Here is a 22,591-nt window from a genome sequence, read left to right as displayed (position 1 = left end):
CTGGGGGTTTGGGAAGAGCAGTCAGACTAGAAAAGGAGTCAGATTACGCAGAAGTCTTACCAGCCTTATCAATACTGCAGGACTACAAGGAAAGGGGATAAATACATTTTGGAGGAACAAAATTGGCTTCCTCCTCAGAAATGGTTTATCTCAAAAAAAATAACACAGATGGCTAATGCCTTTAAACTATCAATACCTTTTCAGGAATGTCAGCACAGAATATAGGAGGTCTTCCTTTTTTATCCTGGCACTTAACCAGAAATAAAATCTCAATTATCTTTTTCACTTGAAACTATATATTACAAATTAATAGTATAAATCTAAATTCCAAAATTTAAAAAGCAATACCCTGTGGATTGGATATGAAACAGACCAAAGATGATGGAATTTTCAATAACTTGCATTCAAATAATGAGAATGTATTTAGCTGAATACCTCAACAGTTACTAAGGCCTCATAGTACTAGTTCATGTTATTATGAAGGCTATCGACAAAACTTTTCTGGGCAAGAAGAGTCTGACTCCAAGCTTTCGTAATAATGCCAAATCAAAAGTTCAAACAATATTTAGGTGGAAAACAACCCATGGAAGCATAAATTCCTTTCCTAAAAAAATCCTAAGAGATGAAGAGATACACAATATACCACTTGCCCCCACAAACTCAACAAATTATATTTTACAGTTTCCCTTTCTTTCAAAAATCTATTATATATTTGTATCTGGCCACCCAGGTACCTAGACACCGACAGCCAGTCAGAGACGGGCGTGTGCCTGCGTGTGTAGGTTTCTTTAAAAGGGTACCTATGGCAATGGTCAGGTCTCTTCTGAGGGCAAAGCCCACGAGTCTCTGCGACTCCCTGGACATGATGACGGGAAAACCATTGTAGCTGGTCTCGTTGATCATGTTCTCTATGTCGTCCACCGTCATGTTGTCCTGGGTCAGCACGGCCAGTGGGGGATCACTCCTCCGAGGCCTCATGACATCGGCAGCCAGGGTGGTGTGGGTGAACTCTTCTTTGGCATCCAGGAAGGGGTACCCGTTCAGCCGGATGTGGGCTTCATAGATGCCTTCCCTCCCGAAGGCATCGCCCACCCATTTGCTGGTCATCACAGCAGCCATGAGGGGCACGATGTACTCCAGGCCTCCCGTGAGCTCAAAGACGATAACCACCAAGGACACGGTCATCCTCGTCACACCACCTGAAAAAGCAAGGGCCAGGGTCAGGAAGCACAGGATCCCCACCAACCCACAGTGGCAGAATTGCTCCACGAGGCAGGTGAACCCAAACTATAAACAAACTTAGTGAAAAGGATCACGACTATTGTGATAAGATCCCGAGAAACACTCATCTTCTTTATAACATTTCAAACCTGTTATACTTCAGATAAAAAAACAAAAAACAGAGCTGACCAGCCGAAACGATCTGCTGTTTTGGTTTAACACTATAACAGTGACATAATCTCACCCCTATGAAAGCTGATGATTAATTCTTAAAACAGTTTAGTGAAGCATGTTAGAGCTAACTTATTTACCACCCATTTACAAATTAAACTCCTGTGGGTAGAATATTAAGTTAATACATCTGTCTTCTAATAAATCTCTGCAAAGTGAGTAAAAACATTTGGACGCCTTGTGATTTCTGTTAATACTGTAACACCCCCTTAGAAAGTCCATCTGAACATTCACAGTGTCCACAAGACCACCACAGGGACCCACCCTTTCCCTGGCCCAGGCCTCTCCACCCACTGTGGTGTCTGCCCCCCATCTCCAGCTACTCATACCTTGTCTTATTACAGTCGTGCCTGCCTCATTTCCAACCGTGAAGACTTTGGGTGACCCCCTAGTGCAGAAACCACCACACACTCAAAACCAAAGTCCTCCTCTTCTCCAAAGAGCTCCCCGTGCAACCACCCTGATGCCGACGCCGGGCACCACTTCCCTCCCGACAACCGAGTGGCCACTGCTGGTTCACTCCGAGGCTCTCATCTCGTCCTCTCGGGTTTGCTCCGCAACGTCTGTGCAGGCTCCTGTCACAGCATCTTCACCCCGACCAGCCCAGTCGGCCCTCACACTCTGTTCCTCAGCCTGCGCTGTTTCATCTTCCCTCCCTGACCGCAGCCCCATTACCTTCCTGCCACCTGACCAGCCGCGTTCCAGGTTAACCTCTCCTCAGTGCTACTTCTACCACGCTGCTTCTCTGCTCAACATCCTAGCAGGGGACTGCAGGTTATCAAGCTTCACCCCACCCTACTGTTACTAACAGAAGGCAGAAAGAGCCCACTATACATGACATATTTGCATTATGCTACGGACGCCCCAAGCAGTTTACAAAGGCTTCTATTATTTTTAACTACATGCACATTTTATCAGGTATTTTTATGCTAACAGTTTTAAATGCATATCATTGTATATAACCCTCAACAGCAAGAGACAAGTAGTTATTACTTCCATTTTGAAGAAAATAAAAAATCAAGTAGTAAAGGAACTTTCCCAGAGTCTTCACGGTGAAAATGGCAAAGCCACAACCCTGCTACAGACCTGATCGATTCCAAACACAAACTCGTCCTGATGAGAATCACGCTCCTCCTCACCAACCCAAATCCACTTCCCGAGGTGCCCACAATGCTCTCTCTGCAACACTGCCAGTCTCTTCTGACCCCACGAACGCCAGGTTCATCATCCCAGCTCTGCTGTCTGCACACTCCTGGCCTAGTGAACGAAGTCGCCCCCTGCCAAGCCCGCTCCTCAGAACAAAGTGAACGTCAGCCCCAGCCGAGCCCCTGCCGCCCACTCACTTTGAGGCTCTCCAACACCCAGCTGCCGGGAGGGCCTGTGTTCACATTTCTTTCTGTGTCATTCCCCACTTCCCCATGGCACAGATGAGCACCTGCTTCTCTGGAGAGAACCACTCTCTCCGTCACTTTCATCTATGACACACCTGAAGGTCGATAACTACACAATTTTAACTCACTGAGCAGAACTAAGTCAAGATACCAAGTATAACTAAATATTAGAGCCAAAATTACGCTGACATTTTAAATGTAAAAAAGTAATTTTTCATGTTCAAGAGGATAAGAAATAGATTCTTAGGAATTTAATGCCAGTTTTTTGCTTTTCTTTTCGTTAAAACAGAAGCTACCTTTTTCCTTTCGGCTATCGATGCACCTTAAGCAGAGGCAGGCTGATAAAGAAACCTTTTACTACGGTTCCCAGTCATCACCGCAGAGCTGGGATGAAGATGCTCGGAGCTCTGCTGGAGTGTGGACCCAGGAACCACGCCAGAGGTCACAGGTAAAGCCAAGGAAAGCGTAAGCAACTCCTCGGACAGGACTAAACAAGCCTATGTTGTCGGAGATGTCTGCGGTCATTAAGCATCACGCGTACTGAAATGATGCTAATTTAACCACACCTACAGTTCTGCACTGACGCGTGTCCAGGGACAGGTAAGATGAAAGCTGGTTCTACACAGGCCGATGCCCCCCTGGGCCCTGCTCCCTGACCCCACCCGTCTCTCAGCCAGCCCGCCAGCCAGACACACACCCAGTCTCGTTACCTAGGCAGGCGGCCGCGCCGACCATGGCATACAGGCCGGGGGTGATGCAGTCAGCGCCGACCTCACACCACTCCTTAAAGATGAACCAGTCGTGGTGATAGTAGGCCAGCTGCTCCACCGCGATGCCCACGATGCGGCCGGCGATGGCGCCAATGGCCATGCTGGGGATGAACAGGCCGGACGGGACCTGCGACAGGGCAGACGCTCAGTGAGGCAGGTTCCCTGCTCACCTGCCCTGCACGGGTCGTGGGACCCTCCTCTCACAGGGCAAAAACAAAGCTGCAGCACACCCTCGCTCTAACAGTCTCCCTAACAACAAAGTAACTGAGTTAGAGAGTAACAAACCACCTTCTCCAGCCCAAAGAGACGGTAACCCAAAACGTCTCCTTAGAAGGGACCAACAGGCAACTCATTCTCCTGCATTTTAGAGCTTCAGCGAGGGCAGAGGAGGGCAGGGGCCTTAGCGGCCTGCTCCGCAGGAACACAGGAGGCTGAGCGGGGGCTCCCCACTCTGGACAGCCACACCCTGTTTCCTGGGAATCTGATCTGCAGTACACAAGGAGGGATTCAGGGTGTTCATCAGCTGACCTTGAAACAGGTTATGGGGGATGACAGGGATGGGCCTGAAGTATCACAAAGGCTTCTTAAAGGTAAAAGAAAAATGAAGAAGTGTTGTGTCAGAATGCTGAGATAAAACGAGATGTGACCAGACACACTGGCTCTGAGAGAAGGAAGGGAGCCATGAGCCGAGGCTCCTGGAGGCTGGAAAAGGCATGAAAACAGATTCTCCCCCAGAACCTCCGTCACTCCTGCATACGTAACTTCAGCCCAGCAAGATCCAATTTGGAGTTCTGATCTCTGCAACTGTATTAAATGTGTGTGATTTTGTGGTGATTTGTCACAGCAGCAATAGGAAGCTAATATAGTGGCTTTAAAACATGATCACAACTCTGACACCACCCCCAAAGTACAGGGTATGTCCTCCCAGGAACCCAGGACCTTCTGACCACATGCAGAGAAGCGAGACACAACAGGCAGCGTGCGCAGGAGACCTCTCGGGCTGGGCCAGAAATGGGCCTCTCGGGACCCTCACTGCAGGGACCCTGAGCTGCCACGAGAGGCACCTACCACCCTCACCCCCCACCCCACCCAGACCACCACGCAGGAGAAGCCAGAGACAGGGAGAGAGACAGACAGATGGACAGACGGGGCAGGAGCCCTGGCGGGCCACCCCAGCTGTCGGAACCTGCTCAGCCCTGCTGCCTGGCACACAGACGGCTCTGAGATGCCTGGCCCGAGCCGTGTCGGCAGACAGCCGCGGAGCTGACCACAAACACAGCCTGGCAGCTGAGCACCCCACCAGCTGACCCCACAGCGAGATCACAGTGAGCAGCTCTCGGAAGCTGCGGGGCTTGGGGTGAGCTGATACACAGCACAGACACCGTGCTCAACAGGATAGCCAAAAAGTCTTTCCCACAACTAAAAGTTAAACCCCAAAGACAGCTTTCTCAGCCTGTATTTGTGAATCTTCAGATAAGACCTTTGTTTCTCTTTCCACATGCAAGTCTTGGACCCGCCAGTTACCTCAGGACCCCCTCACATGGACACTTACCTTGATACCAAAAGTGAACACAGTCATTATGATCTTAAATATGAGAGCCAGGCACAGTTGCCATATGGCAGAATACACCCCCAGGCCCGCAGGGCGGTCAGGGATGTCGTCAACGATCTTGCTGGCATTCATGTCGTTCCTGTAGTCACACAGGGAGGACGACTCCAGCGGCCCGCAGTCCGTGAACAGCTCTTTGATCAGCTCGCTGGTGTTGAGCCGTGTGTACGGGTTGGGGAAGGCGACCACCGCGGTGATGGCTGCCACCACGATGACCTCGAGGACCGGGTACTTCCCGAACTTGGTGGACTTGCGGCGGCGACACCAGGCAATGTTTGCCCTGATAAAGAAGGCTCCCCAGAGCCCGCCGAACACCCCCAGGAGGATAAAGGGAAACAGTTCAAACAGGTACCATGGAGTGTGATACTCCACGTAGAAGAGGACCAGGCGGCTGTTACCGAATGGATTGATGGACCTCAGAACAAAGGCAGCCACCAAGGCAGCAAAGAACGACCTCCACAGAGTCTTCAGAGGAAAGTAATAGCTGACCTAGAAAAACAAGGGAGAAATTAATGCAGTGATTTTAGAAAACCACTCTGATATGTTATAGCTTGAGCAGTAAATATCAACACTCTAAATTTTGCTGCAGCTAGAATTTATACATAATGGATTTTAATGCAGTAAGAAAATCACCACTATCTTAGTAACCTGGGCTATCACACCATTACAAATTCACAATATCGACTGATTATAAATGTCTAATAACTATTTAAAATACCTAGCATTGTGTTATTTTCAAAATGAGCTTCACCCCAGTTCAGTCGTGTTAGTTAAGAATAAATGTACCATCGCCGCTCCCGTTAGTTCATAAAAAAAGGATTAAATTTCCCTCTTCTTTATTGAAGCAAAAAGAATGTAAACAACTGGGGGAGAAAAGTAAATTTTAAACCATTTCTAAGTCACATTTTTGTGTAAAAACTCTTAAGCACCAATGAGAGAAAAACAAAACATCCCACTTAAGTGACTAGAATTATTTCCTTAAACATCAGTAAGTGCCACAGAGGTAATCACATGGAAAATTTAAAAAGATGATTTAGAAAATGATTAAAAACCTTAAATAAAAACAAAGCTATAATTTAGCAAATAAGGACTGTTTCAAATATTTTGTATTAAGTCTAATTCATTCGTGCTTACTTTTAATCATGTCAAAAAGCTTAAATTTTAAATAATCATATTTATACATGGATAATATTTTTTTAAAGAGTCTCAATATACATACATATTACTTTTTATGACTTTTTAATGTACGAAAGAGTGAAAAGTAACTATGAAAACAAATTTGAAAACTTAAAAACAAAGTATATCACACCGGCTGACAAGACTGAGAAGTGCGGCATAACACACGTAACGGTGCTTGTGCATCATTTTGTCCCTGGTGGCGGCTGTCGTCTTAACCTACCTCTTCCAGACTGAACAGCACTCCTCCAATCGGCGCACCAAAAGCCACAGAGACGCCTGCAGCGGAGGCAGCCGACAGCACCTGCGAAGAAGATGCGGCCATGTCACGCTCTCACAGACTCAGCAGGCCAGACAGTGTCTGAGTGGTCCTCAGAGCATCTAATCCCTTCCGAACCTAACTCCCATGTCACGTTCCTCTCCAAGCAAACACAAATATTTCTTATAAAAAGACTTTTTTCTCTTCTGCTTTAATTGAAACGTCATTCAAATATTCAATACTCGGTCAAAAAAACATTTGCGTGAGATACACCAACGTAAACAGGATGTAGAGGAGAAAAGGCAATGAATTCAACAGCCATGATGCCTGCGTGAGAAGACCAGCAGACAGAGCCAGGACTGGGGCTCAGGCGGAGCCGTTTGTTTTTAAACAGGATGTCACTTCTTCAGACTTCAGGGCTCACTGCTTCATCACTATCATTGCTTCAGTCCACATCCTAGTAAAATGTCCAGGGAACTGCAAACCCATCACGTTCCCCTATATTTTCAGTCAACTGAGTTCTCTGAAGAGATGGCTGCTGCCACCACGGGAGCCTCACGTGAAGGTGCAAACCTCGGCTGCCCCTGAGGGCCCAGGCTGACCGTCCAGAGCCCCAACACACAGGTCACGGGAAGGAAGGAACGGAATTCAGGGTCGCCCTCCCACTCCCACCAGCAAGAAGCCAAACATACATAAAGTCACTGGGCATCTACTCATAATTAACCACTTTTCTGAAGAGTCTTTATTCCTTCCACTACTTCACTCCAGCAAATATCTGAGGCTACCAATGCATTTCCTCAAATGCTGAATTTGTACATCTTTGAAAGAGAAATCTTAAGTAATAAAAAATTAAATTATAAGTGTTATGAGCATGAACTCCATAGTCAGGTTGCTAGTTGGTAAATTAAAAATGAACCAATACTTGTTTTAATTAAACTGTACCTGGCCTGAGAATGCAGACTTACTATTTCAGTGTTTCTTCCCCACCAACACGACTGCCGACAAACACCGTACAGAATTTTCTGATTCCACCTTTAACAGAATTTACAATCAAGCTAGCACCTACACATCTACAACTCACAGATGTTTTCATTTGTTTCATATAAGTATCCAAGAATCACTTAAACATATCAAAAGAAGTGGGCAAAGGAAGAAAATAAAAATATGAGGCCTAAATGCTTTCAATTAACGTGAAAGCCAGTCATGTATACCCCAAGCTGTCAGAATCAAGTTAAGTCATAAACATCACAATGTGTATACACCAAAATCCAGGTAAAGTTAACTTCTATACTATTACCTAATAAGGTAATTTTTGCACTTATAATGAACAAATAACAAATCTTCCCCCACAATGTCAAGGTCCAACAGCAAGTAATGGAAACGAACTGACAAATGCAGACTAGACAGGGAAACAGAGGGCCGGGGCTCCCACAGTCTGGAGCTAATAAGAAGGTGCAAGGAGCCCACTTTTCTTCCAGAAAATATCCACTGCAACCTGGAAACATCAGGTTTCAATGTCTCCATGATCTCAGGATGACCTAAACAAAAGGGCAAAGGAAGCTGCCCTAAACAGCCGAGTAAGAGGAGGTGCTACATGCCCTTCACTGTGAAGCAGTATCAACCTCAGGTGGTTTTGATGCCCTCTGGGTTCCCTAAGGAGCAGCAAGCTCCCTGAGGTGGCACCCCTCCTCCAGAGGAAAACAGCTGGTGAGATGCCTCACCCCAGGAGAAACAGTGACGGGGAGAACCCGGAGAGAAAGCAACGCAACATCTGGGGGACACGTCAGAGGAGGAAAGGTGTAAAGTAAAGCAAAAGCAAAGGAAAATATTTCTGAAATCTTACTGAAACCAACAGACCCCAGGCCAACTCTAGAGAGCATTCAGAAAGGGGGAAGGAGCACAAGGAAGCCTCACGTTACAATTGGAATCTGAGTACAGAATTTACCCAAAAAGTAGAGTAAAATTTGTGAAACTGTTCACAGACTAAGTGTATGTAATGGATATTCACCTATTAAATAAAGGACAGAATACACTTACCTCTCTTTTTTTCGCTTCATTTGTGCTGTACTTCGGAAAGAGGTAGGAAAAGATGTTTCCACAGCAACAGGCAACGTGGACCAAGGGCCCTTCTTTTCCTAAACTCAAGCCTGATGCCACAGCCAGTACCAATGTGATGGTTTTAATCATTAAAGTCCATTTTCCCAAGTAGCCTCGGATGATGAATCCACTCAAAATAGTTTTAATCTACAAAGGAAAGATCAAAGCAGCTTAATTTCCTTTAAGAAACTGCAAATTTCAGTGGGCAATGGGATAATTCACAATTCATTTTCTGATAGTCTGAACTATTATGCTCTATATAAGAAATTCTCACTCTCTTCCCCTGCAAGGGCAGAAGGCAGCCCTAGCTCATGGACAAAACTGAAATACCAGGCCATGTTAAGGGGCTACAGACTTCAGTACACTCCTGTACAATTACATAACCAGCTAATGGCAAATCGCAATATTTCTACTATAGAAATATAATACAGTTAGATACATTTCAGACGCTCTGTGTCAGAAATAAAGGTATTTTGCCTTTAAAGATATTATGTCTTCTCATAGTAGAATGTGTAATTATATGTAATATTTTCTTATATATTAAGAAGGATGTGTGACAACTGGTGAATACTATATGGTATTGTTCCATATTAAAGATGTTCTTAATACAGCTTTACAATCACTAACATTGCTTTTAAAAGCTATGCACTAGGAGGAGCTAAAATGGCGGAGAAATAGGACGGGGAGGCCACTTTCTCCCCTACAAATTCACTGAAAGAACATTTGAACACTGAGCAAACTTCACAAAACAACTTCTGATCGCTAGCAGAGGACATCAGGCACCCAGAAAAGCAGCCCATTATCTTCGAAAGGAGGTAGGTCAAAATATAAAAGATAAAAAGAGAGACAAAAGAGCTAGGGACGGAGACCCATCCTGGGAAGGGAGTTGTAATAGAGGAAGTTTCCAAACACCAGGAAACCCTCTCACTGGCGGGTCTGGGGGAAGTTTTTGAATCTCAGAGGGCAACCTAACTGAGAGGGAAAATAAATAAAACCCACAGATTACATGCCTAAAAGCAACTCCCAGCAGAAAAGTACCCCAGACGCCCGCACCCGCCACCAGCAAGTGGGGGCTGAACAGAGAGGAGCGGGGCATTGCTTAGACTGGGCCTGAATGCCCTAAGGGCAATCGGAGGGAGCTAACGTGAGAAGCAACTTAAACTGTGGGATAGCAAGAGAGAAAATTAACTAGCCAGAACACACCACGGTCCCGTTCGCAGAACAAAGGAAGAACTGAGCGATCCCAGAGAAAAGCTAGCAGGCAGCGGACCGGCCCATCCCTCGCGGAGGCAGGGGGGAGGGGAGAGGGGCAAACTCGGCCCCAGAGAGGGCACCCCCTACCAAACTGCAAACAGGCTCCCAGTTTCTAACCAAAGGCTTCCTAAGAGTCTGGATGGTTGACATCCGCCGGGAGGGTCGCGACTAGAGACCAGCTCCCCGGAACAGACACAAGGCGCACCTGACCAGTGTGCGCGGAAACTGAGGCTGGGACCGCGGAGGGGATAAGGCTCACTGCACCCAGGGAGAGTGCGCTAGTCAAGCTCCTGGCTGCCTGAGCTGCTCCGGCGGGGAAGGCACAAAACGCAGGCCCAACCAAGTCTGCGCTATTGTGGAGTAGCCGAAAACGGGAACCACACGCCACGCAGGGCCCGCTCCCTGGAGAGCAGCCTGGAGCCTGAGCAGTGTAGCACACGTGCTGTGAGCGGGGCAAACCCAGTGTGGCCGGAACACTGTGAGTGCTCCCCATACACAGCGATATCTGCCTGCAGTGCCCCTCCCTCCCCGCAGCAGGACTGAACAAGCGAATCTAAACAAGAGACCACCTCCGCCCGCCTGTGTCAGGGCGGAAATTAGGCACTGAAGAGACTGGCAAACAGAAACCAAAGAAACAAAGCGAACCGCTTCAGAAGTGAGGGGGCAACAGATTAAAATCCCTGTAGTTAACACCGACTACATCAGAAGGGGCCTATAGATATAGAGAAGTGTAAGCTGGAACAAGGCGCTATCTTAAACTGAACCAAACCCACACTGCCCGCAACAGCTCCAGAGAAATTCCTAGATATATTTTTACTTTTTTTTTTTTTAATTAAAAAAATTTTTTTTTTCTTTTCTCTTTTCTTTTAAAATTCCCTATTACTCCTCTATTACTCCTTAACTTTCATTTTCATATTTTTACTATTTTTTTAATTTAAAAGATGTTTTTTTTAATTTTTTTCTCTTATTTTATTTTAAAGTCCTCTATTACTCCTTAATTTTCATTTCACTATAACCTTGCCAAAAAAAAAAAAAAGAGGCCCTATTTTTAAACTGGAATTCATATATATTTCTTAAATTTTTTGTGTTTTTCTTTTTGTTTTTAATATTGTATTTTTAAGAGTCTAATCTCTACTCTAGATTTTTAATCTTTGTTTTTCAGTATGTGATATCAATTTTGGACATTTAAGAATCCAATATTCAGTACCCATTTTTACTCAGGAGTGTGTTGATTACTCTCTCCCACTTTTGACTCTCTGTTTCCTCCCTCAGATCACCTCTATTTCCTCCCTCCCCCTTCTCTTCCCAATCCAATTCTGTGAATCACTGTGGGTGTCTGGGCTGCTGAGAACACTTAGGGAACAGAGAACTGTGTAGATCTGTCTCTCTCCTTTGAGTCCCCCTTTTTCTCCTCCTGCTCATCTCTATCTCCCTCCTCCCTCTCCTCTTCTTCATGTAACTCTGTGAACCTCTCTGGGTGTCCCTCACGGTGGAGAATCTTTTCACCATTAACCTAGAAGTTTTATTATCAGTGCAGTATAGTTGGAGAAGTCTTGAGGCTATTGGAAGAATAAGACTGAAATCCAGAGGCAGGAGACTTAAGCCCAAAACCTGAGAACACCAGAAAACTCCTGATTACAGGGAACATTAAGTAATAAGAGGTCATCCAAAAGCCTCCATACCTAGACTGAAACCAACCACCACCCAAGAGCCAATAAGTTCCAGAGCAAGACATACCACACAAATTCTCCAGCAATGCAGGAACATAGCCTTGAGCGTCAACATACAGGCTACCCAAAGTCACACCTAACACACAGAGCCATCTCAAAAACTCAATATTGGACACTCCATTGCACTCCGGAGAGAAGAAATCCAGTTCCACGCACCAGAACACCTAGGCAAGCTTCCCTAACCAAGAAACCTTGACAAGCCAATTGTCCAACCCCACCCACTGGGAGAAACCTCCACATTAAAAAGGAACCACAGACCACCAGAATACAGAAAGGCCACTCCAGACACAGCAATCTAAACAAGATGAAAAGGCAGAGAAATACCCAGCAGGTAAAGGAACATGAAAAATGCCCACCAAGTCAAACAAAAGAGGAGATAGGGAATCTACCTGAAAAAGAATTTAGAATAATGGAAATAAAAATGATCCAAAATCTTGAAAACAAAATGGAGTTACAGTTAAATAGCCTGGAGACAAAGATTGAGAAGATGCAAGAAATGTTTAATAAGGACCTAGAAGAAATAAAAAAGAGTCAATTAAAAATGAATAATGCAATAAATGAGATAAAAAACACTCTGGGGGGAACCAACAGTAGAATAACAGAGAGAGAAGATAGGATAAGTGAGGTAGAAGATAAAATGGTGGAAATAAATGAAGCAGAGAGGAAAAAAGAAAAAAGAATCAAAAGAAATGAGGACAACCTCAGGGACCTCTGGAACAATGTGAAATGCCCCAACATTCAAATCATAGGAGTCCCAGAAGAAAACAGGCCATGAGAAAATGCTCGAGGAGATAATAGCTGAAAACTTCCCTAAAATGGGGAAGGAAATAGTCACACAGGTCCAAGAAACCCAGAGAGTCCCAAACAGGATAAACCCAAGGCGAAACACTCCAAGACACATATTAATCAAATTAACAAAGATCAAACACAAAGAACAAATATTAAAAGCAGCAAGGGAGAAACAACAAATAACACACAAAGAGATTCCCATAAGGATAACAGCTGATCTATCAATAGAAACCCTCCAGGCCAGAAGGGAATGGCAGGACATACTTAAAGTAATGAAAGAGAATAACCTACAACCTAGATTACTGTACCCAGCAAGGATCTCATTCAGATATGAAGGAGAATTCAAAAGCTTTACAGACAAGCAAAAGCTGAGAGAATTCAGCACCACCAAACCAGCTCTTCAACAAATGTTAAAGGATCTTCTCTAGACAGGAAACACAGAAAGGTTGTATAAACGCGAACCCAAAACAACAAAGTAAATGGCAACGGGACCATACCTATCAATAATTAACTTAAATGTAAATGGGTTGAATGCCCCAACCAAAAGACAAAGATTCGCTGAATGGATACAAAAACAAGACCCCTATATATGCTGTCTACAAGAGAGCCACCTCAAAACAAGGGATACATACAGACTGAAAGTGAAGGGCTGGAAACAAATATTTCAGGCAAACGGAGACCAAAAGAAAGCAGGAGTCACAATACTCATATCAGATAAAATAGACTTTCAAATAAAGGCTGTGAAAAGAGACACAGAAGGACACTACATAATGATCAAAGGATCAATCCAAGAAGAAGATATAACAATTATAAATATATATGCACCCAACATAGGAGCACCGCAATATGTAAGGCAAATGCTAACGAGTATGAAAGGGGAAATTAACAGTAACACAATAATAGTGGGAGACTTTAATACCCCACTCACACCTATGGATAGATCAACTAAACAGAAAATTAACAAGGAAACACAAACTTTAAATGACACAATGGACCAGCTAGACCTAATTGATATCTACAGGACATTTCACCCCAAAACAATCAACTTCACCTTTTTCTCAAGTGCACACAGAACGTTCTCCAGAATAGATCACATCCTGGGCCATAAATCTAGTCTTGGTAAATTCAAAAAAATTGAAATCATTCCAGTTATCTTTTCTGACCACAATGCAATAAGATCAGATCTCAATTACAGGAAAAAAATTATTAAAAATTCAAACATATGGAGGCTAAATAACACGCTTCTGAATAACCAACAAATCATAGAATAAATCAAAAAAGAAATCAAAATATGTATAGAAATGAATGAAAATGAAAACACAACAACCCAAAACCTATGGGACACTGTAAAAGCAGTGCTAAGGGGAAGGTTCATAGCATTACAGGCCTACCTCAAGAAACAAGAAAAAAGCCAAATAAATAACCTAACTCGACACCTAAAGCAACTAGAGAAGGAAGAAATGAAGAACCCCAGGGTTAGTAGAAGGAAAGAAATCTTAAAAATTAGGGCAGAAATAAATGCAAAAGAAACTAAAGAGACCATAGCAAAAATCAACAAAGCTAAAAGCTGGTTTTTTGAAAAAATAAACAAAATTGACAAACCGTTAGCAAGACTCATTAAGAAACAAAGGGAGAAGAACCAAATTAACAAAATTAGAAATGAAAATGGAGAGATCACGACAGACAACACTGAAATACAAAGGATCGTAAGAGACTACTACCAGCAGCTCTATGCCAATAAAATGGACAACTTGGAAGAAATGGACAAATTCTTAGGAAAGTATAACTTTCCAAAACTGAACCAGAAAGAAATAGAAGATCTTAACAGACCCATCACAAGCAAGGAAATTGAAACTGTAATCAGAAATCTTCCAGGAAACAAAAGCCCAGGACGAGATGGCTTCACAGCTGAATTCTACCAAAAATTTACAGAAGAGCTAACACCTATCTTACTCAAACTCTTCCAGAAAATTGCAGAAGGTAAACTTCCAAACTCATTCTATGAGGCCACCATCACCCTAATTCCAAAACCAGACAAAGATGCCACACAAAAAAGAAAACTACAGGCCAATATCACTGATGAACAGAGATGCAAAAATCCTTAACAAAATTCTAGCAAACAGAATCCAACAACATATTAAAAAAATCATACATCATGACCAAGTGGGCTTTATCCCAGGAATGCAAGGATTCTTCAATATCCGCAAATCAATCAATGTAATACACCACATTAACAAATTGAAAGATAAAAACCATATGATTATCTCAATAGATGCAGAGAAAGCCTTTGACAAAATCCAACATCCATTTATGATTAAAATTCTCCAGAAAGCAGGAATAGAAGGAACATACCTCAACATAATAAAAGCTATATATGACAAACCCACAGCAAGCATTAACTTCAATGGTGAAAAACTGAAAGCATTTCCCCTAAAATCAGGAACAAGACAAGGGTGCCCACTCTCACCACCACTATTCAACATAGTTTTGGAAGTTTTGGCCACAGCAATCAGAGCAGAAAAAGAAATAAAAGGAATCCAGATAGGAAAAGAAGGAGTGAAACTCTCACTGTTTGCAGATGACATGATCCTCTACATAGAAAACCCTAAAGACTCTACCAGAAAATTACTAGAACTAATCAATGAATATAGTAAAGTTGGAGGATATAAAATTAACACACAGAAATCCCTTGCATTCCTATACACTAACAATGAGAAAACAGAAAGAGAAATTAAGGAAACAATACCATTCACCATTGCAACTAAAAGAATAAAATACTTAGGAGTATATCTACCTAAAGAAACAAAAGACCTATACATAGAAAACTATAAAACACTGATGAAAGAAATCAAAGAGGACACAAACAGATGGAGAAACATACCGTGTTCATGGATTGGAAGAATCAATATTGTCAAAATGACTATACTACCCAAAGCAATCTATAGATTCAATGCAATCCCTATCAAGCTACCAAAGGTACTCTTCACAGAACTAGAACAAATAATTTCACAATTTCTATGGAAATACAAAAAACCTCGAATAGCCAAAACAATTTTGAGAAAGAAGAATGGAACTGGAGGAATCAACCTGCCTGACTTCAGGCTCTACTACAAAGCCATAGTCATCAAGACAGTATGGTACTGGCACAAAGACAGAAATATAGATCAGTGGAACAGAATAGAAAGCCCAGAGATAAATCCACGAACCTACGGACACCTTATCTTCGACAAAGGAGTCAAGGATATACAATGGAAAAAAGAAAACCTCTTTAACTAGTGGTGCTGGGAAAACGGGTCAACCACTTGTAAAAGAATGAAACTAGAACACTTTCTAACACCACACACAAAAATAAACTCAAAATGGATTAAAGATCTAAATGTAAGACCAGAAACTATAAAACTCCTAGAGGAGAACATGGGCAAAACACTCTCTGACATGAATCACAGCAGGATCCTCTATGACCCACCTCCCAGAATATTGGAAATAAAAGCAAAACTAAACAAATGGGACCTAATGAAACTTAAAAGCTTTTGCACTACAAAGGAAACTATAAGCAAGGTGAAAAGACAGCCCTCAGATTGGGAGAAAATAATAGCAAACGAAGCAACAGACAAAGGGTTAATCTCAAAAATATACAAGCAACTCCTGCAGCTCAATTCCAGAAAAATACAATGACCCAATCAAAAAATGGGCCAGAGAACTGAACAGACATTTCTCCAAAGAAGACATACAGATGGCTAACAAACACATGAAAAGATGCTCAACATCACTCATTATCAGAGAAATGCAAATCAAAACCACAATGAGGTACCATTACACGCCAGTCAGGATGGCTGCTATCCAAAAGTCTACAAGCAATAAATGCTGGAGAGGGTGTGGAGAAAAGGGAACCCTCTTACACTGTTGGTGGGAATGCAAGCTAGTACAGCCACTATGGAGAACCGTGTAGATTTCTTAAAAAAACTGGAAACTGCCATATGACCCAGCAATCCCACTTCTGGGCATACACACTGAGGAAACCAGATCTGAAAGAGACACGTGCACCCCAATGTTCATCGCAGCACTGTTTATAATAGCCAGGACATGGAAGCAACCTAGATGCCCATCAGCAGACGAATGGATAAGGAAGCTGTGGTACATATACACCATGGAATATTACTCAGCCATTAAAAAGAATTCATCAGTTCTAATGAGATGGATGAAACTGGAGCCCATCATACAGAGTGAAGTAAGCCAGAAAGATAAAGACCAATACAGTATACTAACGCATATATATGGAATTTAGAAAGATGGTAACGATAACCCTATATGCAAAACAGAAAAAGAGACACAGATGTACAGAACAGACTTTTGGACTCTGTGGGAGAAGGCGAGGGTGGGATGTTTTGAGAGGACAACATCGAAACATGTATATTATCAAGGGTGAAACAGATCACCAGTCCAGGCTGGATGCATGAGACAAGTGCTCGGGCCTGGTGCACTGGGAAGACCCAGAGGGATCGGGTGGAGAGAGAGGTGGGAGGGAGGATCGGGATGGGGAATACATGTAAATCCATGGCTGATCCATGTCAATGTATGGCAAAAACCACTACAATACTGTAAAGTAATTAACCTCCAACTAATAAAAATAAATGGGAAAAAATAAATAAATAAAAGCTATGCACTAGAAAAAGCCAGTAACTTATTTAAGACAGAAAAATTAAAAGGAGGGAAAAAAAGAAGTAAGTTCATGTTCAATCCTAAATGTATTGTGGGTTGGCAATCCTTCACGTTATTACTGATAAAAAATAAAACCTCAAACTTTATACTATGATCAAATATTTAAAGTATAAAATCATTATAAATATTATTTGCCAAGTTCAAGGATTATCTTATCTAATTAAAAAAGTTACAAAAAGGGAATAAATATGTTCAAATCCAACTCATAAGAGAAAAACATCAACTAATTCACCAAAGAATTTTAGGCTGACATTTCCAAGTTCTTGGTGTTTAACTGACTGCTGATATTTGTTCAGTTATGCACTACATTATCAGCGAGAAGAAAAAAAAACAATCGACCTCTCCAGAAAACAGTAAAATGACTATGCGGAAGGATTTCTTTCAAGTTTACTAATACCACAGTCTACTATCAGTGGACATTTTAAAAATTTTCTTTCTAGTGTGACAGACAAACTGTTTCCCCAGCAAAACCATCACTCTGCCTCCCTTGGGCAACAATGTGAGCATCAGAACCACAGAATGTTGGGGCACTGAGCACCGCAGGGCTTACCTCTGGGATCCCAGAGCCACAGGCGTATGGCGCAAACACCTTCACCAGGGAGACAGCCAGGAAGGCGAAACTCAAGGCCCAGAAGATGTACATCATGTAGTTCATGATGTACGAGCCAGGACCCTGAAACCAAAGGGTTCAACAGAACGAACTTACTGATGGCTGGCGGGCACTGCTAATCCCAGGGCTTGCCACCTAGGCAACTGGCAGCAAACTCTGCAAAGGCTCGTGGTTTACTGCCACAACTGTAACAGCTTTACGGAGCAAACTATTTAAGTAGAACCTAAAACATATTTGTATACACAGAAGGAGACAATCTATTTAATATTTTCCCTAGCTGCTTCCTGATAAAAGTCTTGTTGCCAAGAATCTCAGCTGCACTTCAATCTCTGCCAACCCACAAACCAGTTTTTGAAAACAGTTGGTGAAGACAAAACTGCCTTCACACTCAGCTTTCATTCTGCAGCAATTCTGGAGATAAAGTGGGAGACAGTACACTGCCCATCTCACCAGCAGATACAGTCTTTCCAGCTCTAAGATTCAACTACAAGAAAATTTTAAAAACATATCCATAGCTCCTCAAGAACATATATATATATGAAATATGTATATATATATATATACACTATTCTAACTTCTAAAATGTTCTTCATACATATATATGATATTCTGACTTTTAAATGTTCTTTATAAAATAGCATCAACAGTAAAACAATCATGTAAATACTGTAATGCCACAAGGAAAAATCTAGGGATTTCTATAAAATTATCTCCAGTTAAAAGACTTACTTTACAATTTTTGATAACCTATACTTCCCAAACAATTGTGATATAATGTTAATGAGCAGTTTTGATAACTTGGCTTCATATTAACCTTCTGTGGTTATACAGCTCCTACTGCACTTCTTTTCCACAACAAAAACATAGTTTACTTCATAACGCAGTAGACTTGTTTGTGATTATGCAGTTTACTAATACCACAGCTTCTGAAACAATACTTAAATTTTACTCACAGCAATGCAGTCTCATATTTTCCATTCCACCCTGTCACACTTCTCTATTTCCCTTTAGGACAGGTGCAGTCCTCTAGCTTGTTAAATGAACTGGAGACTGGCTTCACTGTACTGACTGTTAATCCACTCAGTCACAGGGCAGGACTCACCTCGGCCTGGCCTATGATCAACTCTGCCCACGTTTTCCACTGTGGACACTTGTCCCTCTCTTCGAACGTGGTTTCGTTGGACCCCCAGCAGCACTGCTCGTGGTTGTACCAGAGCGCGCTCAGGCAGATACCCTCCTTCAGGTCCGTCATCCAGTCGGCCGCAATGTCTATTAACCCAGCCAGTGCCCCTGCAAAAGATGTTGGAGGCGCTGAAGATGGTCCACTTCTGGGGTGTCCGAAACTGTCAACTTACAGGGTCAAGGAGAGCTGGGGATGCCCTACAATAAATGGTCATACGGGAAATACTACACAAAACTAAGGTTTTCAAATCTTACTATATGTACGCTTATACTACTACTTAACAACTGTAAATAGCTATTCTTTAAAATGGAATTGTTCTTCTTTGAAATTACAACTAGTTATGTCATTCAAATTGACTGTAACTTTTTAAATGTGCCTGACTCTTTCAAAGGCTGTCCCTTGGCAGAAGGGCCTCATCTCTGGCTGTGACATCAGAGTTTTTACTGGTGTTTTTTATTTGGAAACCCAATTCATAGATTTACAAAAGATCTCGAGCTCACTATTAATGGAATAACCATTAGATTTTGTGAAACTCATGGCATGAATGAATTACTGTGACAAATAATCAGGCTTTTAACAGAAAAATCAAACATATCAAGATCATCTTACAGATAGAATACAAAGAATATACAAACTGATGGTCAAAATCTAAGTCCTTCTCATATAAGAAGGTGAACGGGTCACATAAACACCGCAGAATCTCAGGACTTCCCTCTCTTCTCTCCACAATTGTATACTTTTCTGTCATGTTCTTCAGGACATAATCTTCCATGGTGGGAGCTCAAAGTCAGTAAAACAGCCCTTCCCACTGGTTTTCACATCTTCCCCTGCTATTCCAGCCTCGCTCACGGCCGCTGGGAGCTCTGCAGCCCACGTGGAGCTTAAAGTTCGGCTCTGATGGTGGCTTGACCACTCTCAAGCTGTGACACCTCGGTCAAGTCACTTAATCTCTCTGAGCTTAATCCCCTCATCTGTACGACTCAGACCATGGGATTGCCGTGAGGTTTACACACACGCAAAGCTTGGTTTACACACACGCAAAGCTTTTGGAACAGGGCATGACCCATAGGAAGCACTCAATAAATACTACCTATTTATTATGATGTTAACACTAAAATACACTTTACTGACCATCTGGTACAGACTAGGTATTTTACAGATAAAGACAATGAGTGAGAAAGATCAAATTGGACACTTAAGGTGATCGAGCCAAGCCCAGAGCTCTGAGCTTCCCGCCTCCCACTCTTACATTTAAGGATATTTTTTTGAAGGAAAGAAACAAAACAAATGCTTCTAAAAATCCAAAAGTTTCTGGAAAAAAAAAATTGCAGGAAGGAGGGGAGAACTATTTATTGTCCTGTTAACCAGAGCAGCATTGCATTAAAAGGTCTCTTTACCTGATGCCAATCCTGTCAGTGTCACCACGAGCCACCCTGACCACGCATCATACAAGCTTTTCGTCATTTCCCATGCTGATTCTTTCTTTTTGCTGTTGATCTGAAATTAGAAATGGTCATGCTTCATTTTTCAAACTATGAGTAGCAGCCACAATTCTAGAATCCAACAATTTCCTCAGTTACTATACACGGAACAGTCCTTTCTCAACTAACTAATGGAGTGAGTCTGGGGCAGAAACAGCAGGTCAGACAGCTGCCGCACCTGTAAACCAGATGACCAGCATTGACCCAGAACCTCAGAATGAGAGCAAGGGCCCCACGGTCCACACAGACGCTGACCCAGACTGCTTCAGACTGCACCGGAGTTAGCTGGCATACACCTTTTATAGTGACAGAAATAAGACATCACAGCTCCAAGTGGCTGTCACTCCCTGCTCCGTCTCTAGTTCTAGCAGTTAAGCGGAATGTAGTGGTCCTAAAAGGCATGGGCGGTGACGAACAGTACTGTGCCCGTACACGTAGACCACCACAGTCCTGTGAACAAAGGGGCTGCCGAAGCGTTCAGGCCTGCAGCGTGCCAGTGCGCCGACGCCACAGGCAGGGTGTCGTCGCTGCGTGAGGCAGAGGAGTCAGAGCGGCGGGCGCTGACAGACCTGCCGCCAGCTCTCACCCTCAGACGCCCAGGGCCCGTCTGCTCCCTCTGCGTGTGGGCTTCACGAGAAGCCCCCCGAGCCCGCCCACCCCTCCCTGTCCTGCTGCCCGGCTGCTCCACACGCCACACTCTCAGGCCAGGCAAGCCCTGCTCCGGTGTCCCACGGGAGGGCTGCAGCCGGAATTCAATGGTCTGGTCTCTTTCAAACATCTGGTCTATTTCAAGCCACAAGGCCACATTCAAAAGGCTGAATGAGGCAATTTTACTCCTATGTTATAAGCAACCAATCAGCTATTCACCTTTCTTTAGGGTTGAAGGTAGGTCATTCCTTTCAAAAACAATAAACCTCACTTGCTTTTTCTTAATAACTGCAGTGTTTAATAAAATACAATATTAAGCAAAAATTTGAAAGCCATCTAAACGTTCATCAATACAGTATTGGTTAAATAAACTGCAGTTACATCTATGTCATGAGAAACTCTGTAGTCATTAACAAAGAATGAGATAAATGCAGTATCATGTGGAGGAGAAAAGCAAGGCATTCATGTATATAGGATGCTACCATTTATCTAAGAAAAATAAGTATATAAATATATATTTATAAAAAATTATTAAAAAAAAATGAAGGGGCAAACCGTAACACTCGAAGTGCAACTCCTGAATACTACGTGTAAAGACTGCACACAGCACTTCTCACACATCATGAAGGAGGGGATGCCTGAGGAAAAGCCTCTGTGTGGTCTATTTGAGCAGCAGCATAAACCACTTTCACGGAGCGCCATTCTTACTTGAAAGAAAAATACCGGAACTACGGTTTTTCAGACTTGGAAATTTGACAGCTATTTTTCTCAAAAAACGAACCAAGTAAGCCTGTCATTTCAAGTAAAATGTGTATTTGGTTCCAATGACAGATTTTGAGCTTGAAAGTAAAAATGAGAATTTTAGAGAATTTATATCCATTACTGTAAGAATGACAGATCCCAATAGTTAAAAGACTTTTCTGAGTAGATTAGTGTTGCCATTAATGAATGTGGCTTTTTTGATACTGTATACTGATACGGTACAATGAACACGTCAACTATTCAAAGAACTGCATGAATCAGTGAATCAGTATTTGCCAAAGGATCATGGCATAATGTTACAAAATCGTTCACTCAAAGCTCAAGGGGAACCAAAGGACTTTAATGCAGCCGAAGACAAGCAGCTCACTGATGCAGGTTCAGGTCACACGCTGCAACTAACCTTCAGAAGCCAACCACACGTCACTGTCACTGTCCTGTAGTATCAAAGAAGAAAATCCACAATGACCTGAAAAGGCTATTAAAATACTCCTCGCTTTTCCAACTACATGGCTGTGAGGTTGGATTTTCTTCATGTACTTCAATCAAAACATACAGCAGTCTGCAGCAGCAGGTAAGAGAATCCAGTAGTTTTCAGGAAACCAGAAAATACTGAATGAGATTCATGAAAATGCAGTCCAGTGTCGCTCTCTCAGTAAATATT

The 22,591-nt window shown here is 42.9% G+C and overlaps 1 protein-coding gene across 6 annotated transcripts in view; it reads right to left on the bottom strand.

Annotated features, from left to right (window-relative positions):
- The window catches only part of CLCN3 (chloride voltage-gated channel 3), a 92,251-nt gene that overhangs the window by 14,642 nt on the left and 55,018 nt on the right, over nt 1–22,591 (bottom strand). For all 6 annotated transcript variants that reach the window (XM_043890896.1, XM_043890900.1, XM_043890897.1 and 3 more), the window contains 8 exons: nt 20,437–20,536; nt 18,959–19,146; nt 17,797–17,919; nt 8,695–8,901; nt 6,622–6,702; nt 5,166–5,711; nt 3,554–3,740; nt 801–1,199 (listed from right to left, as the gene is read on the bottom strand). In XM_043890896.1, coding sequence (XP_043746831.1) covers nt 801–1,199; nt 3,554–3,740; nt 5,166–5,711; nt 6,622–6,702; nt 8,695–8,901; nt 17,797–17,919; nt 18,959–19,146; nt 20,437–20,536 — 1,831 coding nt within the window. The remainder of the gene's footprint in view (nt 1–800; nt 1,200–3,553; nt 3,741–5,165; nt 5,712–6,621; nt 6,703–8,694; nt 8,902–17,796; nt 17,920–18,958; nt 19,147–20,436; nt 20,537–22,591) is intronic.

Source organism: Cervus elaphus, chromosome 29 (assembly GCF_910594005.1).
Source record: "Cervus elaphus chromosome 29, mCerEla1.1, whole genome shotgun sequence".
Lineage (NCBI taxonomy): Eukaryota > Metazoa > Chordata > Mammalia > Artiodactyla > Cervidae > Cervus > Cervus elaphus.
This window is presented reverse-complemented; position numbering and strand designations above follow the sequence as displayed.